Below are 25,974 nucleotides of genomic sequence, written 5' to 3' on the forward strand. Positions count from 1 at the left end.
GCGGAATGAATGTTGTATTTTCTCAAGATTAGTGATCTTTATTGCTCAAGGTTCCTTTTAGTTCTTAGGGAAAGAGAGAGCTTTCCGTCTTGTAGAGTGCTGTAATCACGAACAAAGTGAGTGGATATTGTGCGTGCAAGTGAATGAGACTGAGAGAAGGAGAGAGAAGAGATACGACACCGAGAGGTTGTAAAACCCTCCTCCGAAGGCCCCACTCTCGTCGGCGAGAGTGGTCTACTTTGATTGCACAAAGGTGTACAATGCGAATGCAATGGACTGACGCAATGGGACTATGCCGATGACGACGACGACTTAGGCTGAAATCTGTGATCTGCTATGGGCTGAATTCGGTGGCTATGTCGGGGCTTAAAATGATTGTTTTTCTTACTGTTACATGGCTGAAAATGACTGTCTTGGTCGGGGGTCAAGCTGAGGGTGAAAACGCCGATGTTGCTGAGTGTCTAGGCTGCGTTTTAATGCTACTGTTGCATGCTGAAAAACGCTGGATCAGCAGTGTTTTCCATGCTGGCAAAGCGCTGAAATGCTGAGGCCTTGAGATCCCAAAACGCTGAATCTGATGCAGTTCCTAGCGCTAGTGAGATGCTGCAAAAATGCTGAGTTTTGCTGGAACAAAACGCTAAGGCTGAGATGGTTTGGTCGTGGGAAAACTCCACGGATAGGGCTGATCTGCTGGGAATGAAAACGCCAATGAAGGGGGATGTCTGGCGATGGAATCTGATGGGAATCCCCGCGAAGGAGGAGGTCCAAAAACGCTGGGGTGTGCTAGGGGGGTACTGCTGAGAAGTTGCCTGTTGAGCAGGAAGCTCCTGCTGCCTCTTCTGCCAGAAAGTGCTAACTTGGGTTTGCTTATATATTAACTTAGCAAAATTGCCCTACCTACTTTTGTTGGAAAGTCACTTAAAAATAATAAGTGAAAATCCCAATAAATAGGAAAATAGGCTAAATGCACTAGAAAATTCCCCTAACTGATGCTAATGGATTCTGATGGGAATTCCGATGATCATGCTGTGTGCAACCGAAGGATATGCATCTATGCTAAGTGACTGGGCATGCACGGTCTACGAATAGACTCACAAAAGTGCCAGATCACTGCTAATCTAGACTTGACTGAACTGACTGAACCCTGTTGTGGTGTAGCTTGTCCACGGACACATAGGGTTGGGATCTGTCACGTTACATCCCCTTCTTTTCAAAGTGAGGTACTGGTACCGAACTGTATGGCGTCAAGGGAGATCGCCAACAGCATCCGGAATCCTGGAAGGGACTCTTCGCCAGCCCACTCTGTTGTGTGGGTCGTGCGGTACTTGAACTTCATAAAGGTCTGCAACGCTTGCTTCTTTGGGCCGCGCCGAAAGCGACTCAAAGTCTTCTGTGGCTCCTTTGATGCTTCAACTTCGTCTCGAGATCTGCTTCTTTCGTCTTCAAGAATCTCCATGGCTAAAAATTCATGAAACCGTCTCCAACACAAAACCATGAACATACCCATTCCATGTAAAGTGAAGGAAAAAAATCTTGTCTTCTCTAAAGACTGTGGATGCAATGTAGATGAACATAGAGATGGAGTGACAACCCGTTCATCAAACACATGCAAACAATGCGCTCGAATCTTTTCTGTTTGATCGAAATCAATCAACTGTGGCAAATCACAATGAAAATGCCCGTGCTTGGTGCTCATACAATCATGTGCTCGTTCGGAAACTGTGTCATGCCAAGGAAGCGACATGGAATGTGACTTCCTTACATACAAACTTTTCAACTTTTCATGAACAATCCGCATACATTCGTGCTCATCCATGAGAGAAACGTGCTCAACATACAATGTCATGCCTAGGAAAAGGGATCACATAACGATGCTGACTAAAATACACGAAACCGTCACGAATGAAACACTCGAACAATGCGTGCGTATCAATCATGCGAACACATAATACTTCCTGTGAGGGTTCTTTGGACCAAGGCTCGAGAGCCAAGATCGGTTCGTCATGAATGATCGAATCGTCCTGTGGGGATTCTTTGGACCTCGACTCGAAAGACAAGATCGGATCTTCATGATTGATCGAATCTACAACGAGGTTAGCTTCGCTAGGAAAAGCATCCACTAACACATCATCCTTGTGAACAATCACATCATCTTTATGTAATTCATCATGTTTGTCTTTTCCATCCAAATCATCTTGCAAATGATTATCATTCAAATCATCATGCTTCTCATAATCATGCAAATCCTATGTGTCATGCTGTGGAGAAAAAGAGACTAAGAGAGTCTCCTTATCTCGAATCCTTTCAACCTTGTCCTGCATATTAGCAATGAGAGATGGAGAAGGATCAGTGTCCACTCCATGAAAGACAGTAGGAGAATCACTTTTGGCATTGAGAGTTAAAGTGCTAGCCTCCCAATCAACGAGAGGGTTTATTTCACGAAACCATTTCATGCCTAAAATCATATCACATCCTGAGAGAGGAGAAACAACAAATCTTCTAGTAAAGGCAGTCTGTTGAATTGCAAACAACACATCAAGGCACTCCTTCGTGATGAGAGCGTCCATACCAAGACGAAAGCCAGAGACCTCGATAGAAGATCTCGGACTAACTTCGAGGCGGGCTCTCTCAACAAGAGAGGGGCTGATCACATCATGCATACTAACTGGGTCAAACAATATGACAAAACGGTGCCCCGACGTACGACCATAACATTTAATGAGTGAATCATCAATGGGAGGATCCTGAGAAACTTTGAGCATAATCGTGTTATCATTCATTGCATTGACAGATGTAGTGGGTGCTGTGAGTTCTTTAGATTCATTCGATTCAAGCTTAGGACATTTTCTTTTTATGTGACCCTTAATGTGACAATGAAAACAACGACCTTCCTTAGAATAAGTGCTTTGTTCTTCCAAAGTGATGTAACCTCCTACAATTCCTTGTGCTACCTTTTCATCTGGAGTAAGCTTAGGTTTAGCAGTTGTGTTAGCCTTACCCTTAGATTCATTGGAAGAATTCTTTGATGAGATACTGTTGGTAGATTGGTTAGAAGAGTTATTAGAAGAGTTATCATTCTTACCATTCTTACCGTTCTGAGGAGTCTGCGAGGTACTTGTGGAAGTCTTGTTCTCCTTAGGCTTTCCCTTGTTGTGCTTCATCTCCTGTGCAAGAGCAATCGCTACCGCCTTGTTGAGATCGATTGGATCGAGTACCTCGACATCGTACTTGATATACTCGTCCAATCCAAAGAGAAAAGCCTCTTTGCGCTCTTCATCCGACATGCGTAGTTGGGTACCTAGCTGCAAAACACGATTAGAAAAAGACATAACCGGCATACCATTTTGCTTGAGAGCGCGCCAATCGTTTTTCAACCGTGCGAGGTACTGAGGTGGCATAAACCGCGCCTTGAGCTTGTCTTGGAAATCAGCCCAACTAAAAGAGGGGGGCGTAAAATAGTCGGCTACCTCTAGGTGCGCGGCTAGCTGTGCCTTTTGCCATGCGTGGTACCAATTAATGGCATCACTGGCAAGGTACATGGCTGCCGTCAAAACTTTGCTATTGCTTGTCTTCTTAGTTGTCGCAAAATAAGCATTAAATTGATGCAACCAAGAATGAATAATTGTAGCATCCATCTTACCGTCATACTTACTAAAAATACACTTTTCTGTAACTGGATGGTTGGAACCCGCGTCGTGGCTTACGCCACTTGACGAACTTCCACGATCTTTGGGTGGTTCGGTCTTCGAGGCTAGGACTTGGGCAATCAATTCTTGAGTGCGTAGCTCTCGTCGAGCTTCACGCTCGATCTCCATAGCCAATCTACGAGCTTCACGCTCGGCCTCCATAGCCAATCTATGAGCGGCACGATCGACCTCCAATGCTGGGTTTCGTGCTACCGCTTCTTCCTTACTTAGTTCTTTTCTTTCTTTTCTTGCGTCGCGCTCGCGTTCTAAAGCAAGGCGTTCGTCTTCCTGTCTATCCATCATGGCCATCATCTGCTTCATCATTGCCTCCATAGGGTCTGGCGTAGATGGCGAAGGGGGAGGTTTGGAAAAATCTCCTGGTGGGGAGAATCCTTCGTCGCCTCTCTCATGCTCATCACCTGAATGCGAAGTATCCATGCCGCTTCGGGTGACGACCATGCACTATGATCTTGGGGTCTTAAGCTCGCGAGGAACTTGGGTTCTTGAGGGTCTTGGTTCTTGGGTTCTTGGGTTCTTGAGGATCTTGAGGTTCTTGAGGTTTTCTTTCGCTTGCAAATCGCGTTGGAGAAGGATCTTCTCTTCACCCGAGTTCTACCCTTTTCTGTGGGCGCACCCCTTGGCAGCCTTGCGCTCACACCAAGGTTGCTTTTTCCCACCTCACGTCGATTGGCCAGCCGCTAAGTGCACGGTCCGCTCTCAATGAGTGAAAAGAGACAAGGGGAGGCTGGACAAGCCCTTCTTTCTTGGGCTTCCTCTCACTCTTCAACAAAACACGATTAGGAATCGCCACGCCCAAGTAAACTTGGGTTCGTGCGATCGCAACAAGCAAGAAAAAATTCTTGTGGTTCTTTCCTTTGAGTAATGCAGAACACTTCCAAAGCTTTGATACCAATGTAAGGTGCAGCGGAATGAATGTTGTATTTTCTCAAGATTAGTGATCTTTATTGCTCAAGGTTCCTTTTAGTTCTTAGGGAAAGAGAGAGCTTTCCGTCTTATAGAGTGTTGTGATCACAAACAAAGTGAGTGGATATTGTGCGTGCAAGTGAATGAGACTGAGAGAAGGAGAGAGAAGAGATACGACACCGAGAAGTTGTAAAACCCTCCTCCGAAGGCCCCACTCTCGTCGGTGAGAGTGGTCTACTTTGATTGCACAAAGGTGTACAATGCGAATGCAATGGACTGACGCAATGGGACCATGCCGATGACGACGACGACTTAGGCTGAAATCTGTGATCTGCTATGGGCTGAATTCGGTGGCTGTGTTGGGGCTTAAAATGACTGTTTTCCTTATTGTTTCATGGCTGAAAATGACTGTCTTGGTCGGGGGTCATGCTGAGGGTGAAAACGCCGATGTTGCTGAGTGTCTAGGCTGCGTTTAAATGCTACTGTTGCATGCTGAAAAACGCTGGATCAGCAGTGTTTTCCATGCTGGCAAAGCGCTGAAATGCTGAGGCCTTGAGATCCCAAAACGCTGAATCTAATGCAGTTCCTAGCGTTAGTGAGATGCTGCAAAAACGCTGAGTTTTGCTAGAACAAAACGTTGAGGCTGAGATGGTTTGGTCGCGGGAAAACTCCACGGATAGGGCTGATCTGCTGGGAATGAAAATGCCAATGAAGGGGGATGTTTGGCGATGGAATCTGATGGGAATCCCCGCGAAGGAGGTCCAAAAACGCTGGGGTGTGCTGGGGGAGGGGGGGGGGGGGGGGGGGGGGGGGGGGGGGGGGGGGGGGCTGAGAAGTTGCCTGTTGAGTGAGAAGCTCCTGCTGCCTCTTCTGCCAGAAAGTGCTAACTTGGGTTTGCTTATATATTAACTTAGCAAAATTGCCCTACCTACTTTTGTTGGAAAGTCACTTAAAAATAATAAGTGAAAATCCCAATAAATAGGAAAATAGGCTAAATGCACTGGAAAATTCCCCTAACTGATGCTAATGGATTCTGATGGGAATTCCGATGATCATGCTCTGTGCAACCGGAGGATATGCATCTATGCTAAGTGACTGGGCATGCACGGTCTACGAATAGACTCACAAAAGTGCCAAATCACTGCTAATCTAGACTTGACTGAACTGACTGAACCCTGTTGTGGTGTAGCTTGTCCACAGACACATAGGGTTGGGATCTGTCACGTGACAGTGTCCAAGTCTGTTACAGTGGCTAATAAGTCTGGGGTCGGAGCACGAAGCTAAAGTTTCCAATAAACTTTGGAAGTGCGATCTTGCTCTGTCTGCTCTTTGGTAGGACCGGTATGCTTTCTAAAAAGCACACGCCTGATGCTCTGATACCACTGTCACAAGACGGGCACCACGTGCCAATAGAAAAGAACAGACTGAACAGACTTCTAGCACTTCAATAACAACTGAACTAAGAGAGAGAGACGACACACGACACGGAGTGGCGGAATTCCCACCCAGAGAGTATTGGCCCCAAACCTTGGCGCCCCTTTCGGTATTTCTTTATATTGCATCAACACAATACAAGCCGGTACTCCAGACTCTGCACCTTCTCCAGGAAGCATGCCAAAGAATGAGCCCATGGCCTCATATTTAAAGGCCCTAGGTCCCAAAAGCAGTTTACAATGAAAAGCCTTCAAACTCAAAAGCATATGGTCCAAAAGCAATGTCCAAAAGCTGCCAGCGTAAATCACGGGAATCCGTACAATCGTGCCACGTCAGCATTGCCAACATGAAAAGCGAAAATCCGTACAGTTCTGCCACGTCAGCAATCAACGGAATTTCTGGAGCCTCCGTACAACTACCACGTCATCAGTTTTTGGCGCAAGCCTTTGAGTGTGTGTGTGTGGGTACTGCTTTATTTTAATTCCTTGATGTCTCCTGGGGCCCCATCAGACGGGGTGCCCATAAGTTGGTAGGCCCTCTTCTTGTGTTACTTGTTCTTCTGAGGGTTTAGGCCCCTTGGCTGAGATCTGCAAGTTGGCTCCATTCTTCAAAGCTTGGCACGTCAGCAGTTTGTGACACCGTATGTTGGGGCCAGAGGACCTAAAGATTAAAGCGGGACCAACACACACATACACACTGAATTTGAGTGCTGACGTGGTAGCCAATACGGATTTCCGCAAATAGCGTGCTGGCATGGCAGCCAGTACGGATTTTCGCGAATAGCGATGTTGACGTGGTAAGTGTACGGATTTCAATAATTCGCGTTGACAGATTTTTTGGGTTCATCGCTTTTAAACCAGATGCTTTAAGAGTTTATAGCTTTTCATGTAAACTACTTTTGGATGGCCAAGGACCTTTAAATATGAACTGTGGGCTCACTCTGGCATTCTGCCCGCAGGAGATGCAGAGCAAGAGCCACAGAGTGCACCTTATTTAAGCAATATAAATAAATACCGAAAGGGACGCCACGGTTTGGAGCCAATACTCTCTGGGGTGGAATTCTGTCATTCTGTGTTGCGTGTGCTCTCTCTCTTTCAGTTCAGTTGTTATTGAAGTGCTAAAAGTCTATTCTTTTCCAATGGCATGTTGTGTCGTCCCGGTTACACAAACACTTTTGAAGTGGATGTGATGAAAGCATGGCACAAGTTAAATAGCGGCAAATTGTTCGAACCTTGAAGAGTACAATAAGCAGTTCTAGGCTGCACTGTTGTCAATGAGCTTCTACAGGTTTGTGCCATTGTCAAAATAGATTGAAAAGTACTATTGTGGATTGCCCAAGGGAATCAGAGACTACTACACAAAGACTATTGTCATGAATATGGCGCAGTTGATTAAGAATGTGACTCTGGCCAATAATCTATAGAATTTCCGATGGAATTAAAGGCAACAAGAGCGAGTCTCAGGGCAAATAGTTTTCAGCCAGAATTTATCTTTGATCTTCCAAGAATGCAAACAGGTAATGATGGGATTTGGACTATCATTTGCAGGTTCAATAAGCAGACGCATTTCATTCCTATCAAGAAGAAAATAAAGCAAGAACATATGGTTAAGATGTTTATGAGCAATATTAGCACGAGATATCTCAATCAATTGTCGGTCCATGTATGACAAGTCTTTTCTGGAAGGCATTGTTTAAGAACATGGGCACAACACTAAAGTTCTCATCTTCGTTTCATCCACAAACTGATGGACAATCAAAAGATGCAAATTCTACTGCCTTGGATCTGCTCAAATGCTATGTGTGAGATGAGGTGTCAGAGCACAAGGCAACTTGGGAACACCATCTACCCTTGGTTGAATATGCTTACAATAACACTGTGCATACATCAACAGGCAAGGCACCATTTGAGATGGTGGAAGGAGGTAAGAAAGTCCCAACCATTTTGCACACTAAGGACAAGATATTTGAGGCAGACAATTATGTGCAGAATATGGATGAAACATACAAGAAGATAAAGATAGCTCTTGAGAAGAGTCGGGCTAAGCATAAGCAAGCCATTGCTCGTCACCATCGTGAACTTGTAATTTCACTTTGTGATTAGGTACTTTTGCGCTTTGAAAAGGCAAGGTTAAGGAAAAGGAAACACAAGGAACGTTTGTTTCCAAAGCTCAGTATGCCATACTATGGTCCTTTTCAGATCTCGGATAAGATCGTTGATGTAGCTTACAGAATAAAGCTACTAGAAGGTTAGAAAATACACAATGCTTTTCATGTCAGTTTTGATTTTTCCCCAAGAAAAAGATCCTTCTATTAGTTAATAAATTGCCCAACGGGCTACAAACTGCCCAGACAAGAGGGGGCTACATCAGCATGGGGGGAGACTCTCCCAATGAAAAAATTGAGATATGTACAATGAGAGGGAAAATGAGATATGTACATTGGGTAAATCAGGAGATGGGAGGAGGAAACAACCACACAAGTGGCCAGTAGTGCCATCTAGGAGCCCCATAGACTATGGTGTGGAAAGGCCTTGGATGCCAAACTAGTAGGAATGCCTCACGGGGCTCTCAAATACATATTCGGAGCTGCCCAGAAGCCCTCTCAAACTGTCCTCGAAGTGTATGAATCAACACCAACCAAATATCTCGTACAGTCTCAAGTGGCCGATATAATGTGCAATAAACCCCTTTATAATTCTAACCCTTAGGAGTGCTAAGAGCTTTTAGAAGCATTGCTATCTTTTATTTTTATTTTATGCCTTCATGGCAATAAGAAGACAAGTGGACCGTATACAATGTAATAAACCCCTTTGCAATTCTAAACCTTACGAGTTTTAGAAGCATATGTCTTCCTGGCCTTCATTTAATGGTTAGAATTAGAAGACCGATTCGTCTGCCTACAGGACAAATCTAATACATCCTTATTACGTAGTTATCAATAAATGAAGTTCTCTCTCTCTCTCTCTCTCTCTCTCTCTCTCTCTCTCTCTCACACACACACACACACACACACACACAACTGACTACTGTGGAAGTAGACGACAAGAGAGTGCATGTCACCTTGACTGGAAGGAAAACTGCAATACAATCGGCAGCTCCACGTCCTATGCAATCTGCGCGAGAAGTTCCTTGCTACCAGCAGCATTTCTCAGCTCACAAGAGGCCGTAGGGTGTGGCGTGCCTGCATGTCCCACCTTCTCTCTCTCTCTCTCTCTCTCTCTCTCTCTCTCTCCTCGTAGGCCACTTGTTTCTCTTTTGGGCAGCCCTAGGCCTCTTCAAGTGGAATGCATACGCATTGGCATTCAACTATTCGTGTTTGAACCTACCTGCCGGCACCGCAGCAAGCACAGGTTGCGATCTCTAGCACGCATAGTTACGGCCACTTAGGGTGGGTTCAGACTAGGCGGCGAAAGAAAAATGCAAAGGGGTGTCGATCCTCCATGGCGAAATTTGATTGGTTGGAGTTGAGGCACTCTTCCGCCAGGCCCTCCATTTTTCTTTCGACCCCCCGACCCCCTCGGAAGAGTTGATGGCCTCTCTCAGCCCCCTTCACTTTTTCACTTTTCCTCCTCCACACTGTTCACACTAGGCGGCGGCACATTTAGGAAGGCTTGAGACTTCCGCCGGTTCAATCTGAACCTAGCCTTAGGCCTGTGTCACACAAGGGCGGCGCCCATCTATGACATGGCACGTTTGAGGCGGGTGTCCATTTTCGGTGAAAAAAGGATGTCCGAGTACCGAGTCAGACAAGGCGGACGAAAGTAATATAAAAAAAATTGACACTGCTGGAAACTGACGAATCAGAGCCGCCGAAATCCTTCATGGCCGCGCGTAGGCGGAGTGGGAGGGTCGCCCAACTGTGAGGGGTTCCTGTCCATGACCTGGCACGCCAACACAGCACTGAGGGAGATGTCCTCCGGACATGTGTGACAGCTGAAAGCTATAGCAGCTGCTTCGATTGGTCCAACGACGCATCAGAGAAAGGCGTCGGCCCTCGTCTGACAGGGGCCTTAGTGAGCGAAAGGAGATTTTCTTATTTCTTGAACGTAGAACTAGCCACTTGGCATGATTTGAGCCATTGCCCACCGCTCGAATCGCACGGCCAAGAGCCCTGCTGGAAACAAGTTAAAAAACAAGAACAATGTTTTTTATTAGGTTGCTTGTCAATCTTCAGAAAAGCGATGACTCTCGGCCGGAGCGCAATGATGTAGAGTCCTCGTCAGAGAAAGAAGAGGAGACAGACAACGTGAGTGGGAGCGAGAGCAACAGTGCGTCTTTCCCGCGTAGCGATCATAGCAGCTTTGTGTGCAACAAGACCGAGTGGCCAGTTGAACAGTATGTCCAGCTTCAACTACCTTACTCAGCTCCTTTCTACAGGTGCAACTAGTTATGGCCAACATTATGCCGCTCCAAGTATAGCTCATGCAGATTCAACAACCTTGTGCCCTCAGCCATCCTTCAATGTTCATGGAAATGATATGGAGCAGGTCCCCATGCCTAATTCTCAAGATTCACACCAATTCTTTTCCGCGTTGTTTGCCCTCGCACAGCAGAGCAAGCTGGGCAGAACCAGAAAGGAGTATCGGAGACCTTTCAAACCTTGGTTATATTTCTCATACCATCAAGCTGGAGGGTACTTCAAATGCTTGCCGACGTGATGAGCACTCTCAAAGATCAGATATTCCGTACAATCAACCCATGGCAGAGCTCTGTTCTAGTGCTACTGAAACAGAAGATATACGATTTCAATCGATGATCAGTTGGCCTAATTTAGAGTCGAATCACCAAAACTCATTGCCTCTGCAAGCCTGTTCAACACATTTTTTTGTTGATGCTATCAGGCGTGCTATTGGCGATGCAGATGGCAAAGGCCAAAGAAATGGAAAGAGTAAACGTCGAAGTGGACATGAGGGCAGAAAAGCTTAGCAGGATCGATCACACCGAAGCTTATGATGGTTATCCTCAAGTAATTAAGCCATCGGCTTCAGTGCTAGCTGCTTGCGCTTTTAGAATAGAGCATGAGGGGATTAGTGGCACACAGCTCAATGTCGAGGGAAAGGCATTGAGGAATATTTCCACTAGTGCAAATCATGGTTTGATGGACCATTGGCTTTAGTCGCACTCCTCATCCAACTCTGTTGATAGCCTATCTGAAAATTTGATGAGGCAAGCATTTTGGAACGATCTGCAAACAAACAAAAATATCTCTCATGACCGATTCAATGCAGGATATGGTGTCGCGGGAGTTGATTAATATGTAGCTCCGAGGAGATGCAGCAGCATTGCAGCGGAAGTCAAGTAGCTAGTCAATTATACAAGTGCCTACGTTGCCGACCAAGATCAAAAGAATAGTCAAAGAGAGCAGAAGCGGAAGCTAATTATTTTTTCCACACAAAGAGATTTGATGTTGGAGAAGCCAAAGAACACGCATTACAGAGTAATGGTATTTATGGAGACAGGCATACCAATATGTCAGCACCTATTAGTCTCCAGCAGTAGTTCACTGCTCGCCATTCAACAACTGGGTGGGATAGCAGAAACTTTACAGACAATATTGCCAATATTGTGGCATGTAAAGAGCTTCTCTTGCTAAACCGTATGCAAGCAGCAGCCAATGCGGGTGCAGTTGAGATTAGCAACAACAGTATACTACAACGTTGCTCTTCAACAACTGCATACGAAGCAAGGAATGTTGGTGGTGTGGATTTGAACGCCCAGCAGTTATTGCTTTGGTGATCCCTTCTTGCCAATAACGACGATTTGGTGGTGGATCCTATGAGCAATGGTCCATGTACGCAGCAGCTACCGGATCAAGTTCAGATGGCTACAGATGGCAGACATCAGTTTGGTATTGACAAACCCTCATTTTCCCTTGGAGGAAAGCTACTCCAGGGCCGACAGTGAAAATCTATTCACATCTTCTCAAAGGTCTTTTGTGCAATGGGGGGTCAAGGTAGAAGCTCCATTTAGCAGCTATAGTATGCCGAACAGGCCAAGTGCAATTATTGATGAACAAAGACTTAACATTTTACAGCGCAAGGCATGCTGCTGTTAATATATTTTTTGAGTGTGGAACCAATTTTAGCATCAAGACAACAGAGTTTGTGATCTACTGTGTCGAATGCATTTTGCAACCTCAAGATTCAGAAATTATTTTATTTAGTTATATACTCAATATATAATATATGTTGGGTGCCAAGCATCCTCTTGTGCAAATAAATTCCTCATGATGTTGCATCTTATTTCGATTTCTTCTAGAGATGAGTCAGCTTCCTTTGCATTTCTTATTGGCTTAGCATATAAGATCCATTACATTGGCAAAAATTCGAGGAGGGTTGTCTCGACAGAGGGGTTGGCTGGGGTGTTGCGGATTAGGGCTTGAGAAGGAGCATTGGTAGCATGGGGTGGTGGCGGCAACATCAATTGGATTGAACCTATGGAATCTAGTTGTATGCAGAAAAGGGCTAGATTTCTTGCAGGCTTCATGCTGCCACCTCAATTGCATCATCAACTAAACTACTAGTCCCTCTGTTGTAAGCATTGGCTTCTGCATCTTTTCGAGGGATCGCACCTTGATAGCCTTCAAGTTGCATCTTTTGACTAGAGATATTAGTTTCTAATGGATGGCTATTGCGCCCCCTCGAGGTCTCCTGCACGCAAAATGAAAAATGGTTAGTGGAGGCCTAAAATCAATGGATCTTTAGAGTTGGTTTTTGCTCATTACTACTCAAAGCACGGGACTCACGGACGTTCAGAAGCGGATGCTCAATGTAGAAAACAAATCTATTGCTCTTGAAAGTGAGATCATTGTCAAAGGCATCAATAGATCTTTTACAATTGTTGGTGGATGAGCTTGAGTATACCGTCTCTATGGTCACAAAAACACACTCATTACACCCTCACCTTTGGGCAGTGTTGAAGAGAATTGCTACTTGATTGAGATTTTGATTAAAACCCTTGGAAATAACATATGTCAAATGGATTGACAAATTCGACGTCATGCTGCTTTGAACCATAGGTTGATGTGTTGAGAAGTATAATGTGGGGCATTTACAAGTTCTAGTTGGTCATAGCTTGCCACAATGTCTAGTAGGCAGTTGAATGCAAGGTAGTATGGGCTTCATAACTGCTAAATATGACAACATCCCCACCACTTTTTGGCTTTGTTTTGAAGGTGAATGATATCGATCGGAATGTCACCCGTACTTATGTCCATGAGTGCCTTCCGCTATTGGAATACCAACCTTAAGGTGCCCATTATCATGTGTAGTTAGGAAGCACGATACATAACGCGGGTTAGTCATCAAGGAGGCAAGAAGACATAAACCGCTGACCAAAACACCTTACAAAACACACACACACACAGATAAGGTAATATTCATCAGAGGACCTAGAACATAAAGTCACATCTGTGTGTTTTGTGTATGGCAGGGAGGATATATATTCACAACATTGTACGTTCCAAATGCACAAGTGTGACTTCATCTCGACAACACTGCAAGGTCCGTTATCTGCATCCAATTTTCCATGCGCACGCGTTTGCTTGGTGCAACACATAAACTCTACGAGGTAGGGCACGGCTTCCGTTTCTTATAATTTTTTTGGAGAGACCACAGTGCCATCTCTTCACCATACTTTTGTATGGCACCTCTGTATGACGTGCATTGTATACTTTGCACTTTCAGCTTGTGAAGTTTCATTGCAAGATGATATGTTTAACTATTCACATTGCTTTTTTGTAGCTTGATGCAAGACTAGTTTCAAAGCCATGAGATGTGTGCATTACATGCTTTCAAAGTAGAAGTGAGTACATTTGGGCTTTGTGTGCAGTCTGAACGCAGCCTTTATACACTCAAACTTGCCAACCCAATGACACCCATACCCTTCTCGGATGGGTGGAAAGGTCTCTACCAAAAATAACATTTCCAATTTTGATTATTCATGAGCAGCATGGCAACCTATTGGTTGAGCATTGAGCTTGAGGAATCGCGAGCAAGACTCACACAAACATGGACAGCAAGCCTTAGTTGCCCATTATACCTTTGTTTTCTCCTTGACCCGCACGTCCAATCGCTTTGCGCAAACTGTTTGCCATGTCACAGTGGGCACTTGTTGTGCGAGCAGTGTGTTAGCACCCTTAAAGTTAACCACATAGGGCCTTCATTAGACCTTGTTGTGAAGCACACAAGTCTCGAGGGAAATGAAAAATGGGTAGTGCCCTCTAGAATTTCTTGGTTGACAATGAAAAGTCCATATTGTAATTTTATTCTACCTTGATTTTCAAAGTGAAATTTTGGGCATTGTTTATTATGAATCCCGATAAATATCTCAAAATTTGGCATCAATCTTTGTTCTCTCACTAGCTTGATCATAAAAAATAAGGCCAAGAATTATTATTTTTTTGAGTAGTGGTGCACTCTGCTCAAGCTCCAAAACATTGAACTAACCACACGTGGATGTGTATGTTTGCTATGAAATGTAACATTTATCCAAGTGGAATGTGCCTCTCTTTTTTAGCTCGGTTTTTGAGTTAACAAATAGAATCAAATATGTGCAGAGAGGAGTAGCACACTCATGCATGGAGGCGAACTAGGCACAATCTGTGCATATTGTCTCCTTCATCTCCATCTTTGTCCCTGTGTTTGTTCTTTGTGTATAGATGATATGTGTTTGCATATCGCCATGCACAACAGTGGTATAAGAGCTCGTGTGTAGCAAAAGACAAAGCCCCAATGATAGTAGACTATCAGCAACCAAGGCATGGCCTTGGCATACCATTGGCACGGCGCACTCAAAGGAACCAATGGTTGTTGTTTATTATTGCCACAAGAAATGTTCATAAGTTGAGATTAAAAGCTCTAACTCACTAGGAAAAGTCTTCCCTTTTTGAGCAATTTTGAAGACAAAGCACATTTTTTGAGCAAATTAGAACCCGAGCAAGACCAACCAATTAAAGATGAGAACTTATGTAGCATTATCAATTTTATCAATATATTCTCATTAGATTAAAAAAAGCTTAAGAGTAGATAGTATACAACATTTTAAAGTTGCTCCTTTCATTGTAGAAATACATTCAAGATACTATTGTGATGTGTACTTTTGTTCTTGGCTTTCAACATATCTTTAAAATGGAAGATATCAATTGGCACTAAAAAACACTAACCCATCCTATAGCAAAGGTCACCATGAAGGATTGATTGACTTCTCGATCTCTTTACCCGACGGATCTTAGCTACAGGAACGGTGGTGACTCAAAAAAAGCGCTCTTCTAGGTATGTAGCAAGACAAGGAACACACCATGACTAATTGATGTGGGTTCGGTATGGATAGTGGATTTTCTATACCATTCAATCAAGTCACATTTATAAAACTCCTTATGAAGATACTTCTACTTGGATTTCATAACAACCAATATGTAAGTGTTTAACAAATGTATAGGACCGCAGAAGTACAGACATAGGATGACTATAAAAGTATGGAACTTGGATAAAGGACGATAGCCATGGAACTCAATCTAGCACAAGACAAAGAAGCCCCAAAATATTTACTATGATTGCTTTAAGAGGTGACTCACAACCGGTAAGCCAATAAACTCAACAAGAGAATTTTTGGTTTTTCAAAGGTTTTTGCAAAAATAAATACAATCCACATTTTGATTATTGTCAAAGGGAAATTAGTCTTCTGCCAAGGTTCCAAAGCTACCCGCTAGGATTACTAGCTCTTTAGTGCTTGTCTTCATTTGAAGTTAGAGCGTTAAGGCTTAAGACGGGGCTTCGATGTTTGCTAAACAATCAAGACAAGGTCTTCTTTAAATTTTGCTACTTCAAGGCTTCATTGTTTGCTTAAGGAGAACAAATTTGCATGATTTTTCCATTATTTCATGGGAAAACGGTATTCCAAAATATCATCCTTCACAACTAGGGCCAAATGCGGCTATGTTGTGCGAGCAACAAAGAATGGTTTTTTGCCAACTGAGCATGGCTTAGTTGATATGCATAACTACAACACACTCTTATGTGGAACTCAACATATTGAGATGAGTTTGGCCACCATAAATACAAACTTAACTGTGCTCACAGAGCTAGTTAACCATTTTATGGTGCAGATGGCCGAGGAGCCGCCGTAGAGTCTAAGGGTGGTCACTCAAGAAGTCAACGGGGGACCACCACCATTATAATGCATTCCTACACAGTATGATAACCCAAAAACTTTGTCATGGATAAAAGGATTGAAGCCCTTGATCTACAAAGGCGAAGATTGGGAACAAAACAAAGATGCAGTCAATAAAGTTTTGTATAAATAGACTAACATTCACCGTCTTCGGCGGTCAACACCAAATGCTACTTATCTTAGAGAGACAATTCTAGCTTTGTAGGGCAAGGTATACAAGTTGTGGATGCTAGGACTAATACATGCTATTCTCCACGCAACCTCCTCCTCTTATAGACCCTCTAGCCTATGTTTAGAAGCCCCTGAACCTTGCATGCCCAAGGTCGTGCCCCTAGTCCTTCCTTTCTCCATAAAATATTTGTGGAAAAGAGGTGGATCCTGACATAATAAAAGCTAAATCAATTGAAGTAGTCAACAAGAGCTCCCCCATGCTCATCATTGAATCTTGCAAATATACCAAAAATTACTAACAAAGATGAAATTTGAGAGTGGGACTTCTCAACAAAGACAATCAAGAGCATGACAACAATGTGAGATTCATAATTGCCACATTGTTCAAAGGGAAAACGTATGTAAAATGTTGCCCAAAGTGATACATTGAGTAGCTTTCAATGAGCAAACTTTAGGTATAAATATCATAGACTATCAATTAAAGAGAAAATCTTAATATTTAATTAGCATGAAATAAATTTTCAAAGGACAACAGTTTGGTACAGAATACCACAGTAGATCGGTCAAAGGGCAAACCTCAATTATAATCTTTCGATTTGTAGAATTTTGATATGCTTCGAGGATATGTAGATGACAACAAAAAAACCTCTCGTGCTCATTTAGCACTTCAAAGCAATGTCTATTATACTTATTCAAAGACTTATGATGCAACATGCCATTGCGGGCGAAAGTGTCTTTATGGTCTATGATAGCTTTAAGAATAATGATTTCAGAGTCTATGTCCAAAAGCGGTAGATCGTCAATTGCAGGAAGTGCAGGCAAATGGCCTTGAAAAGGTCAAAGAAAACTAATGTGAAATGTGTTGTGAATTTTCTAAGACTCAAGAATGGATAATGAGAAAGAATTGATATTAAACCGCTAGATAACTTTAAAAGTGTCAAGAGCATGCACAAATGGGTGTGTGCATGCAAGGAAGGGGGAGAAATAGGAGCACAGAGTTTGGTGGAGCTTGGAGTAAGGATAAGAATCCCTCACCGCTCCTTATTCTATCATGTATCAATGAATAAGGTTAGATATTAGGTGATCGGTTAGTAATGGGTCCGGCCATTTGGCCTCAAAAAATCTCCCACTTGAAGGCCAACGTGGACCAAGTGGCCTATGCACGTACATCATGTACAAACATGGAGAATTCAAGTGGATTTTCCCTACACCCATCATCTCAATGCAACGTGAAAACCGCTCTAAGGCTAAGCTCTTCGTGAGAACATCTATAGGGTTGTCATTCGTATGAACCTTGACTATCTTGATGTGCTTGCTAGCCAGTATGTGTTGTATCTCATGATACCTGACCTCTATGTGTTTTGACTTGGAGGAAAACACGGGGTCCTTGGCTAATGCAATAGCACTCTGACTATCACAAATGCAACACTGGAGTCTGATAAATGCCAAGGTCTCCCACTAGATGAGCTAACCATATAGCTGGATTTGATAGCACCAAAAATTGCAACATACTCTACCTCTATGGTGGAAGACGAAGTGCAATACTGGAGACATTATCTCCATGGCATGACTGCTCCTGAAAAATAGGAATACATAGCCAGACATGGATCTTTGACTATTAACACAACCTCAATAGTCTGCATCCGTGTAACCCACTATGGATGCATCATTGTTCCCAAAGCATAAGCACTTGCTTGGTGTAACCTTAAGGTATCTTAGAATGTGCTTCACTGCTTCCTAGTGCTCCCTGCCACGATTCACCATAAATCTACTAACCACTCCCAGTGCAAATGCAATGTCTGGTCTGATGGCTACCATGACATACATAAGACTACCTATTGTTAAGAATATGGCACCTGTGCCATGTTTTCTATCCCTCTTGATATGCATACCAAGAAAGTGACTTGTATCTCCAAATCCTTCATAGCAAATTGTGTGCTAAGTGACTTTTTCAAGATGGAAATCTTGTCTTTAGACTTCCTGACAATGAGCATGTGATTGACATAAAGTATCAAGATGATAAGTGAACCATCGTTCAACTTCTTGGTACATAGAGTGACTTCTTGGATTTGTACATAACCTTGGGACTGCATGTACTTGTCAATTTTTTGGTACCACTACCTTGAGCCTTGCTTTAGTCCATAAAATGCCTTACGTAGTCTACACACTAGTTCTTCCCTTTTAGGCTTTTGAGGCTCAACTTCAAAACCCTCTTGATATTTCATGTACACATCTTCTTCAAGATCCCCGTGAAGGAAAGCAGTCTTCACGTCCATCTGGACAAGTTCCAGGTCCTCAGTGGCTACTAATCCAAGCACAAGATTCAATTTAGTCATCTTGACTATTGAAGAGAAAATCTCATCAAAGTCCATGCCTTTCTTTTGCTTGAATCCCTTAGCAACCAATCTAGCCTTATACTTAGGCTCGGGATATTTTACAATGTATTTCTTCTTATACACCCATTTGCAAGGCAGACTAATTTGCCCACTAGAAATTTTGCTAGTTCCAAAGTCTCATTGGCCAAAGTCAACTCATAGTCCAATAGCATTGCATGCTCCCGCTTCACTCTATCTTCCATCTAAATAGCCTCTTGGTATCATGTAGTAAAAATTCTTAGGGACACGAGAGACCTGCCTAGGTCTACGTATTGCCTTATTGCTGGACTCTGCTCTTTCTGGAGCACTATTAGTGGTAGGAATGTCACTGGTAGATTGAGGAGAGATTGAGTTTGTTTAATTTCACTTGAGGCTACATCCTTGAATCTGACCTTGTGATACTCAATTTCTTTAACAAGATGTCTTTTTATCTTTGACTAATTCAAGATCACTTGTGAGCTATGAATGACTTTTCTAGATTTTGGGTGCCAGAGATGATAGTCCATTTCTACATATGCACCATATCCAATGAATTATGCATTTGTGTGATTTGGACAGGTGTTCTCATCTAAGGTGTATCCATATGCATTATCGTCTCTTGACGAGTGCTATGTGCAGAAGTAGATCATTGACTCAAGTGTCAGTTTCCATGTTACTCCCCATAGGGAATGGTTCTACAATTATACTCCTATGCATGGATCAATAAAGCTAGGTGACTCATATCAGCTTGACATTTGTCACATTGGAGATGTAAAGTTATGTATGTGTAATGACATTGAATTTATGCTTTAAGGTGTCAGGCTCCATAACGGTGCACACTAGTAGTATCTGCAACACAACATACATATGTCATGAGATTACTGAAAAAATGTACTATATGCACTCAAGTAGGTGCAAACAAGTGTGCAAGCAAGAATCATAGAACTCAGCTCCTTGCAATGGAGTAAAAATCTCTCAACAGAGCTCACAATACAAAAGCCGTGCTAACATAGCATAGTCCATACACATAAAACTTCCACTAGAACAAAAAATTCATGTAAACTATTTAAGAGTACCCATAGATTTGCTATGTTAGAAGAACACATGATTGTCTTTGTGCATGCAGATTTATATATGAGAGTTGTCTCTGAGAATTTGTCAATGGCTATGAATAGGCAATACCATAGAGAACATACATCAATGTCTATGCATAGATAATACCAGAGAACATACATCATGGCCAAACACGTATATGAAAATCCAAATCTGCGCTATAAAATGCATAGAACTATTGTTAATGAGAATATGTAACCTACCTCCCACTGGCGACAAACTATCCATTTGTCTTCCTCTCTACAATGAGAGTGTGTGAGAGCCATCAATGTTGCCGAAGTTGATGCCGAATGCCAAATATCTTTGATGTTGAATCTGCATTAGTAGGTAATTATTCTAGTTTTTGAAAGTAATTGCTTGAGATGTAGGAGTGATAAGTTTGTTTAGTTAGAGCATCTCACTTGAGGTAAGCTCTATGTTAGTATGAGCTCCAGACTGAGGCTCCTTTCCAAAGGAATAGCCTCTTTAGAAGATAATTTGATTGTAATCATTCAATTTTCCACTCTTTAGTTTTTGCTACAACCAAATAGTTCCACCTCAAAACACATGCATTGGTATTTCTTAAAGTGAATTGGTAGACCCGATGCAAGTTTAGTTTACAAAAATATTGGTGATCGCATGAAGGAATTTCTCATTGACATTTTTGAGGACAAAACTCTCCTTTAGGGGGGGAATTTATGTTAGGAAAAGGATATGACCAAAGGGATACATGGATCCTAGGCAAGGCCGGTTAGGCATGCTAAGAATAGGGGTTTCCTAAAGATAGATCATGTCTATAAAAGGGATTGGTGGGGTGGAGAATAAGCATGCACATTTCGTTAATGGGGGATTAATGTCACAAACAAGGGTAGGACCAAGGGGGGGCACAACTCCTTGGCAGGGATGGCTAGGCATGCTAGGAATAGGGGTTCCCTAAAGAAAGATTGGAAGTCCTTTAAAAGGAGGTGGTTGGGTGGATTCTTAAGAACATGCAAACTTCCCTTGTCCTTTCACATGTGAAATTATAGCTTTTGTGCAATGCAAATAGAAATAAAATGATGTACTTCTATCATCATGCAACAATTTTGAAGAGTCGTCATTAATTTCACCTTCGTACATAAAAGACTATGGAGCTAAGGAGTAGAGGTCCCTATGTTACCTTGATCACTTGTGTTACTTTGTTGATCATGATCACCATCACCAAAGTCATCTACGTTGTTTATCTCCATGTTATGTACTTGAACTTTGTTGTTGTTTTCAAATCCATCAATGAAATGCGAAAAAGGTTTTGACTTGTTTTGAGGACACTTATCAACTATATGTCCCATTTTGTGACAACAAACAATGATCCTCAATTAAATTGGGGTTTCCACTGTTATTTTGTCCATTATTTTTTTGTGGCGGCTGTTAAGTATGGAGCCTGATTTACCCTTGTAAGTTTCTGCGGTAAAAGCGCACATTTGTAAGGCCCCCATTATGAGGAGAAGCCATCGTGCGTGAAGGAAAATCACTCACCGGAAACCAAAATTTTCACGGACAAGAATCAGGGGCAACTTTAAAGGCCTCAGGGGCGGAGGCCCCCGAGACTTTTTTTTTCGCTGGAATATTCTTTTTCGCCGGAATATTTTGGCCGGACGGCGGCCGGAAAGTGGTCGGAAAACAACCGGTCAGTTGGCCGGTGGCCGGTAGTCAATGGCCGATGGCCGATAGTCGGAAGTCAATGGCCGGTGGCCGGTGCTCGGAAGTCAATGGCCGGTGGCCGAATTCAAAAGCGGACTTGTCTTCTCAAGGGCGGCCACACATGGGCGGATTGGAGGGTCCGATTTGGACTTATTCGCACAAGGGCGGCTACACATGGCTGTCTCTCATAAGAGAGGGCAACCCTTTTGGCCTATAAAAGGAGGCCATTTCTACACACATTATATAGTGTGTGAAGTTGATGCAACAAGGTGAGTGTGAGGTGGTGAGAGTGAAGCAAGGCCGGAGCTCCATTAAGGGTATAATCCCTTTGTAAACTACTTCTTATTTTGAAGTACTAAAGCCATTGAGTGGCTGCTTTCCCATGGACGTAGCCCACATTGGGTGAACCACGTATATCGTGTGTACTCTCTCTCTCTCTCTACTCTATAATCTCGTGTATATAAATCTGTCTCTCTCCATTAAGTAATCTACTCAATTATCTATTTAGCTACGTCTTATTTCCTAACAGCGGCTTTGAGGAGCTTTATTCTATGAATTGAAGAAACGAACATTTGAAGGTTTCAAAGAATTGTGTGAAGCAAGATTGTTTACCTTTGTTTCGCTAAAACCATTCCTATTTGAGTTGTTTGGTTGATGAGATTGATTTTAACATTTTTGTGGTTGATTGTTGTCTGCATTAGATTGGTTGAAAAATCGCATATAATGGCAAAAAGAAAGTCTTTTTAGCATCGTGAATTTTGATTTGGGTCTCTCCATTTAGCCACTTTAGCATCATGAGCTAAGGAAATAGCTTGCCCCAAAGTATGCAGATGAAACTTGTTCACTTCAGCATGCAAAGTGTACTCCCAGCTTGCTGCATACTTTTGTTTGAAGGTAGAGCAAATAATTTTTTTCATATTTTGAAGAACAAGTAGTGTTTTTCAAAACCTATATGTGTATTACGTAACAATTTTGTGTTCCCTGTATTTAAGAGTATCTTTTGCATGTAAACTTTTTACAATTTTTACTTAAGTTGGAAAAAATCCTGGACATTTAGAATACATTTTTTAATTTCACACTTGTAAATATTCATTTAGTCTTGCAAACAATTGTAATAGTACAAAACTAAACTTGCAACCTACACAGATTGGGTACTGATTACCCCCCTCAATCAATTGCTTGAGTGTTTTCCTTCCACCTCTTATTATGATGAATTGATTCAACTTAGAAGAAAAAATACGATTATGTGTAGATAAATAACCAATATAGAGAAGATGAGAGCATATGAAGATTGGTAGAAGTGGAGAGAAATCAAAGGGACAAAAGTGTAACTTCTAAAACTTTGCTCTAATGGAACATTTTAGGGCTTCGTTGGCTTCATAAGGGGGGTAAAACAACAAATGGTCTATAGATTTTACTAATCAAGCAAGGAAATGAAACTATGTATGGTCACTACAAAGGTAGAATGATCATCTTAGCTACCTCTTCTTCAACATCACCTCACCTTCTTCATTAGAATCTATGTCCGTTGCCTATCCAAGATTTGCTCTCTCTCTCTCTCTCAGCGGGTTGCCGCGACGACGGACATCTGCAGCATAGCTATCTGGTATTAACATAATGTCAATACGCAAGGAAGTGACTCGAGATGGGGCACGGAGACTCAATGAGATCTTCAATCTCAAAGAAGTGAACCTAAAGGACTGTTCATACATCTACAATAGCAAATCAACCACTTCCTCGTCAAAAAATCAATCAATGTCCAATCTCACTGCTCTAGGTCATCACGCCTTTTTGGCATCAAATGAATTTGGAATGCAATGAAACTTAAGGAGAGGTGTTACAACACCTAAGGGCATATTCCTACCGAGTTTTGCAGTCATCTAGGAAGGTACATAAATCACGATCCATCCCAAAAAATGTATAGAAAACTAAAACAGAACCACACGGAAAGGTCCCTTCATGAAGCTTAGAAACACTCTTCCAAGGTCAAAAAATAAAAAAATAACCATTAAGACCTCAAATCAGCGCATTTAGCTCACAAACAAGATGTCGTGAACCACAACAGAATTGAGAATAATTACACTTAGATTAAAGAGCAAGAGACAAGGAACACAATGTGCTATTCAGAATCAAATTCTGATTACCAGACAAGGAGAAAGATTGATTACAACTTGTAGCAGCAATGCAGGTCTCAGTGGAGGTCCAATAATTCCCAAAGATAATGATCTCAAAACTAAGGGGTTTGACTTGAAAAACTTGGGACCCTTTCCCACGGCCATTGGCCACTTACAAGGTTTGTAGGCTCTGTGTGAATAATAGGGAATGATAGACTATATTACAATTGAGAATCATCAACAACAGAATTACACATCTTCTTTTGAAAAAATGATTGAATACAAAAAAGTTTGGAGTGTATCCGAATTTTAGGTGACATTCCATTGCATCTACCAAACATTCCCCCCTTCTTATTCATTGCACGTCCTCGTGCAATTTGCATTTGTTTATCAGTCTTTTTTCTAGCGTCCCTACGAGTCGCCTGAATTTCTCTGCCCTTGCCTCTTTGAAAGGATTATTGATGAGAGTGTTCTGATATGCGATATGCCGAGCCGATAAATCCTTGGACATGGGATTAGCGGAGTCAACTTCAAAGAGTCCTGCCATGAATGCCTCCTTGAAGGTTTGCATGTAGTGTGAGGGCAAAAACATGACTCGTGCATATAATCCCATGATGATGTTTTTGCTGGGAACTTCTGTTTCCATATTCCAGCATAGTCCTCTTGTGCCTTCCACAAATACCTGCCAAGGATGCTCCGCTGCTTCTATATCATTGAAGGCGGTTATGCAGGTAATTAGCATCTTTGCAATCTTCACAAGCATCTGGCATGCAAGATCTGGTATTTCCTTCATCATGTTGATGACTCCTTTGAGCGTGTGAAGCATATACTTTTCTGACGGGATAAGGTTATTGCTTGCTTGGTTACGACTAGGTAGTTGAGAACTGCTGGTCTCCTGCTTTGCCATGAATAAAATCTATCCCAGGATCGCCGTCTGTTAATGGGACAATAGGTTGGGTCGATCCGGAGATGCTGTGGAGCATTTCTGTAATAGGTTTCATCAAACCATTTCCTTTGCCAGGTTGGTTGATTCTAGATGATCGTTTGTACCTGTATAATAGTTACAAGAACATCCTTGTAATCTCCTTTGTGGCTGGGCTCGATGGTAGGCAACATTTTTCTTTTCCATAAGAGAGCCTCCTGGCTCATTAGTGGAAGTGCGATCATTTCATGCCCGAGATTCTTCACCACTTCGTAAGGAGTGATCATGAGAAGAGCAGCTGACTCCAACACCTTGAGTTTGTTTTGGAGATACTCTTTGTGTGAAGGATCTTTGACTTTTGATATCCACCACTAAGTTTCATCTTTTGCAGTGTCAGAGATTGATGTCGTGGCTGGATCTTCAAATTCATCGTTGTTTCTGTGCTTGTACTTGGCATATCTACATGGTGAGTTTTGAATGTGAACTGTCCATGTCCTTCTTTTTCCACTGCCTCTTTTCTCTTACACTGTTTGATTCTTTCCAAAGATTCAATTTTTGTGTGTTGCAGAGGCATGTCTTCCTCGTCCTCTCTTTCATAGTCTGCCTCAGTTCCAAGACTTCCCTTTTCATCATTATTTTGTTGGGAAGGCTTTCCCTTTGTGCTCGTGCTTCCTCCATCGTCCTTCGTGCTTGTGTGATGGGAATTGCCTCTGCAGCCCTAGTTGACCTCCTTTTTAGTCTTGTGTGTCTATTTCCAAATTCACTTTCTTGTCCCTCATCCGAGGGCTGATATTCGGAGGGAGTTTCTTTGTCCTTTGACTTAGCTTTATTGCTATTTGGCACATCTGATTTTGTTTCTTCGCTATCAGTGTTGAGTTTCCTTGAGGTTTTCCTTGTTTGCTTTATCTTTGGTTGATATCTTGTAGATGGTCCTGCCTACTAGCTTCACTGCTCTTTTGGATTTGTGGATTAGATCCAACTGTGCTTCAACAGGTGGTGATTCATCAATCATGCCTAGCACCTGGTAGGCAATTCTGGTCAGCATTGGTCCATCATTCATATATGACTTTCTTTTGTGGATTTCTTTGATGTTTGCTTCCACTATATTGTCAAAGAGGTAGTTGCCAAAGTCACAGCTGACCACTCTTCTTTCTGCCAACCCCATTGCCATGTGCAAAATTGGTTTTGTGTAGCACAGTGACTTTTGCACTTTGAAGTGTTGCGATATTAGCCGTAGTTGTTGCAGCTCTGTCTCGGAGTAGATCAGATCTTGGTAGGTCAATTTGTGTCCTCTCTGCTTTAGAAATGCCTTGTCATTATCTATTGCCTTGGGTTTTTGCAATAAGTTGTGTGTTCCTTGTTGTAGGTGAAGAGCTTCGCTGATTATCTCTGCAGTGATTTTGACCTTGACTGTAGGTCTTCTTTGT

The 25,974-nt window shown here is 42.5% G+C and overlaps 1 protein-coding gene across 3 annotated transcripts in view; it reads right to left on the minus strand.

Moving 5' to 3' along the window:
- Positions 1–9,521, minus strand: part of LOC147446246 (uncharacterized) — a 99,370-nt gene extending 89,849 nt beyond the window's left edge. Inside the window, exons 1-2 of one of the 3 annotated variants that reach the window (XM_086525505.1) lie at positions 9,371–9,521; positions 9,105–9,225 (exon numbers count right to left, since the gene is read on the minus strand). In XM_086525505.1, the coding sequence (XP_086381631.1) occupies positions 9,105–9,189 (85 nt within the window). In that variant the 5' untranslated portion in view covers positions 9,190–9,225; positions 9,371–9,521. The other 2 variants (XM_086525506.1, XM_086525504.1) reach the window with 2 other exon arrangements.
- Positions 9,522–25,974: the final 16,453 nt, after the last annotated feature.

Source organism: Adiantum capillus-veneris, chromosome 12 (assembly GCF_014529385.1).
Source record: "Adiantum capillus-veneris isolate H3 chromosome 12, ASM1452938v2, whole genome shotgun sequence".
Classification (NCBI taxonomy): domain Eukaryota; kingdom Viridiplantae; phylum Streptophyta; class Polypodiopsida; order Polypodiales; family Pteridaceae; genus Adiantum; species Adiantum capillus-veneris.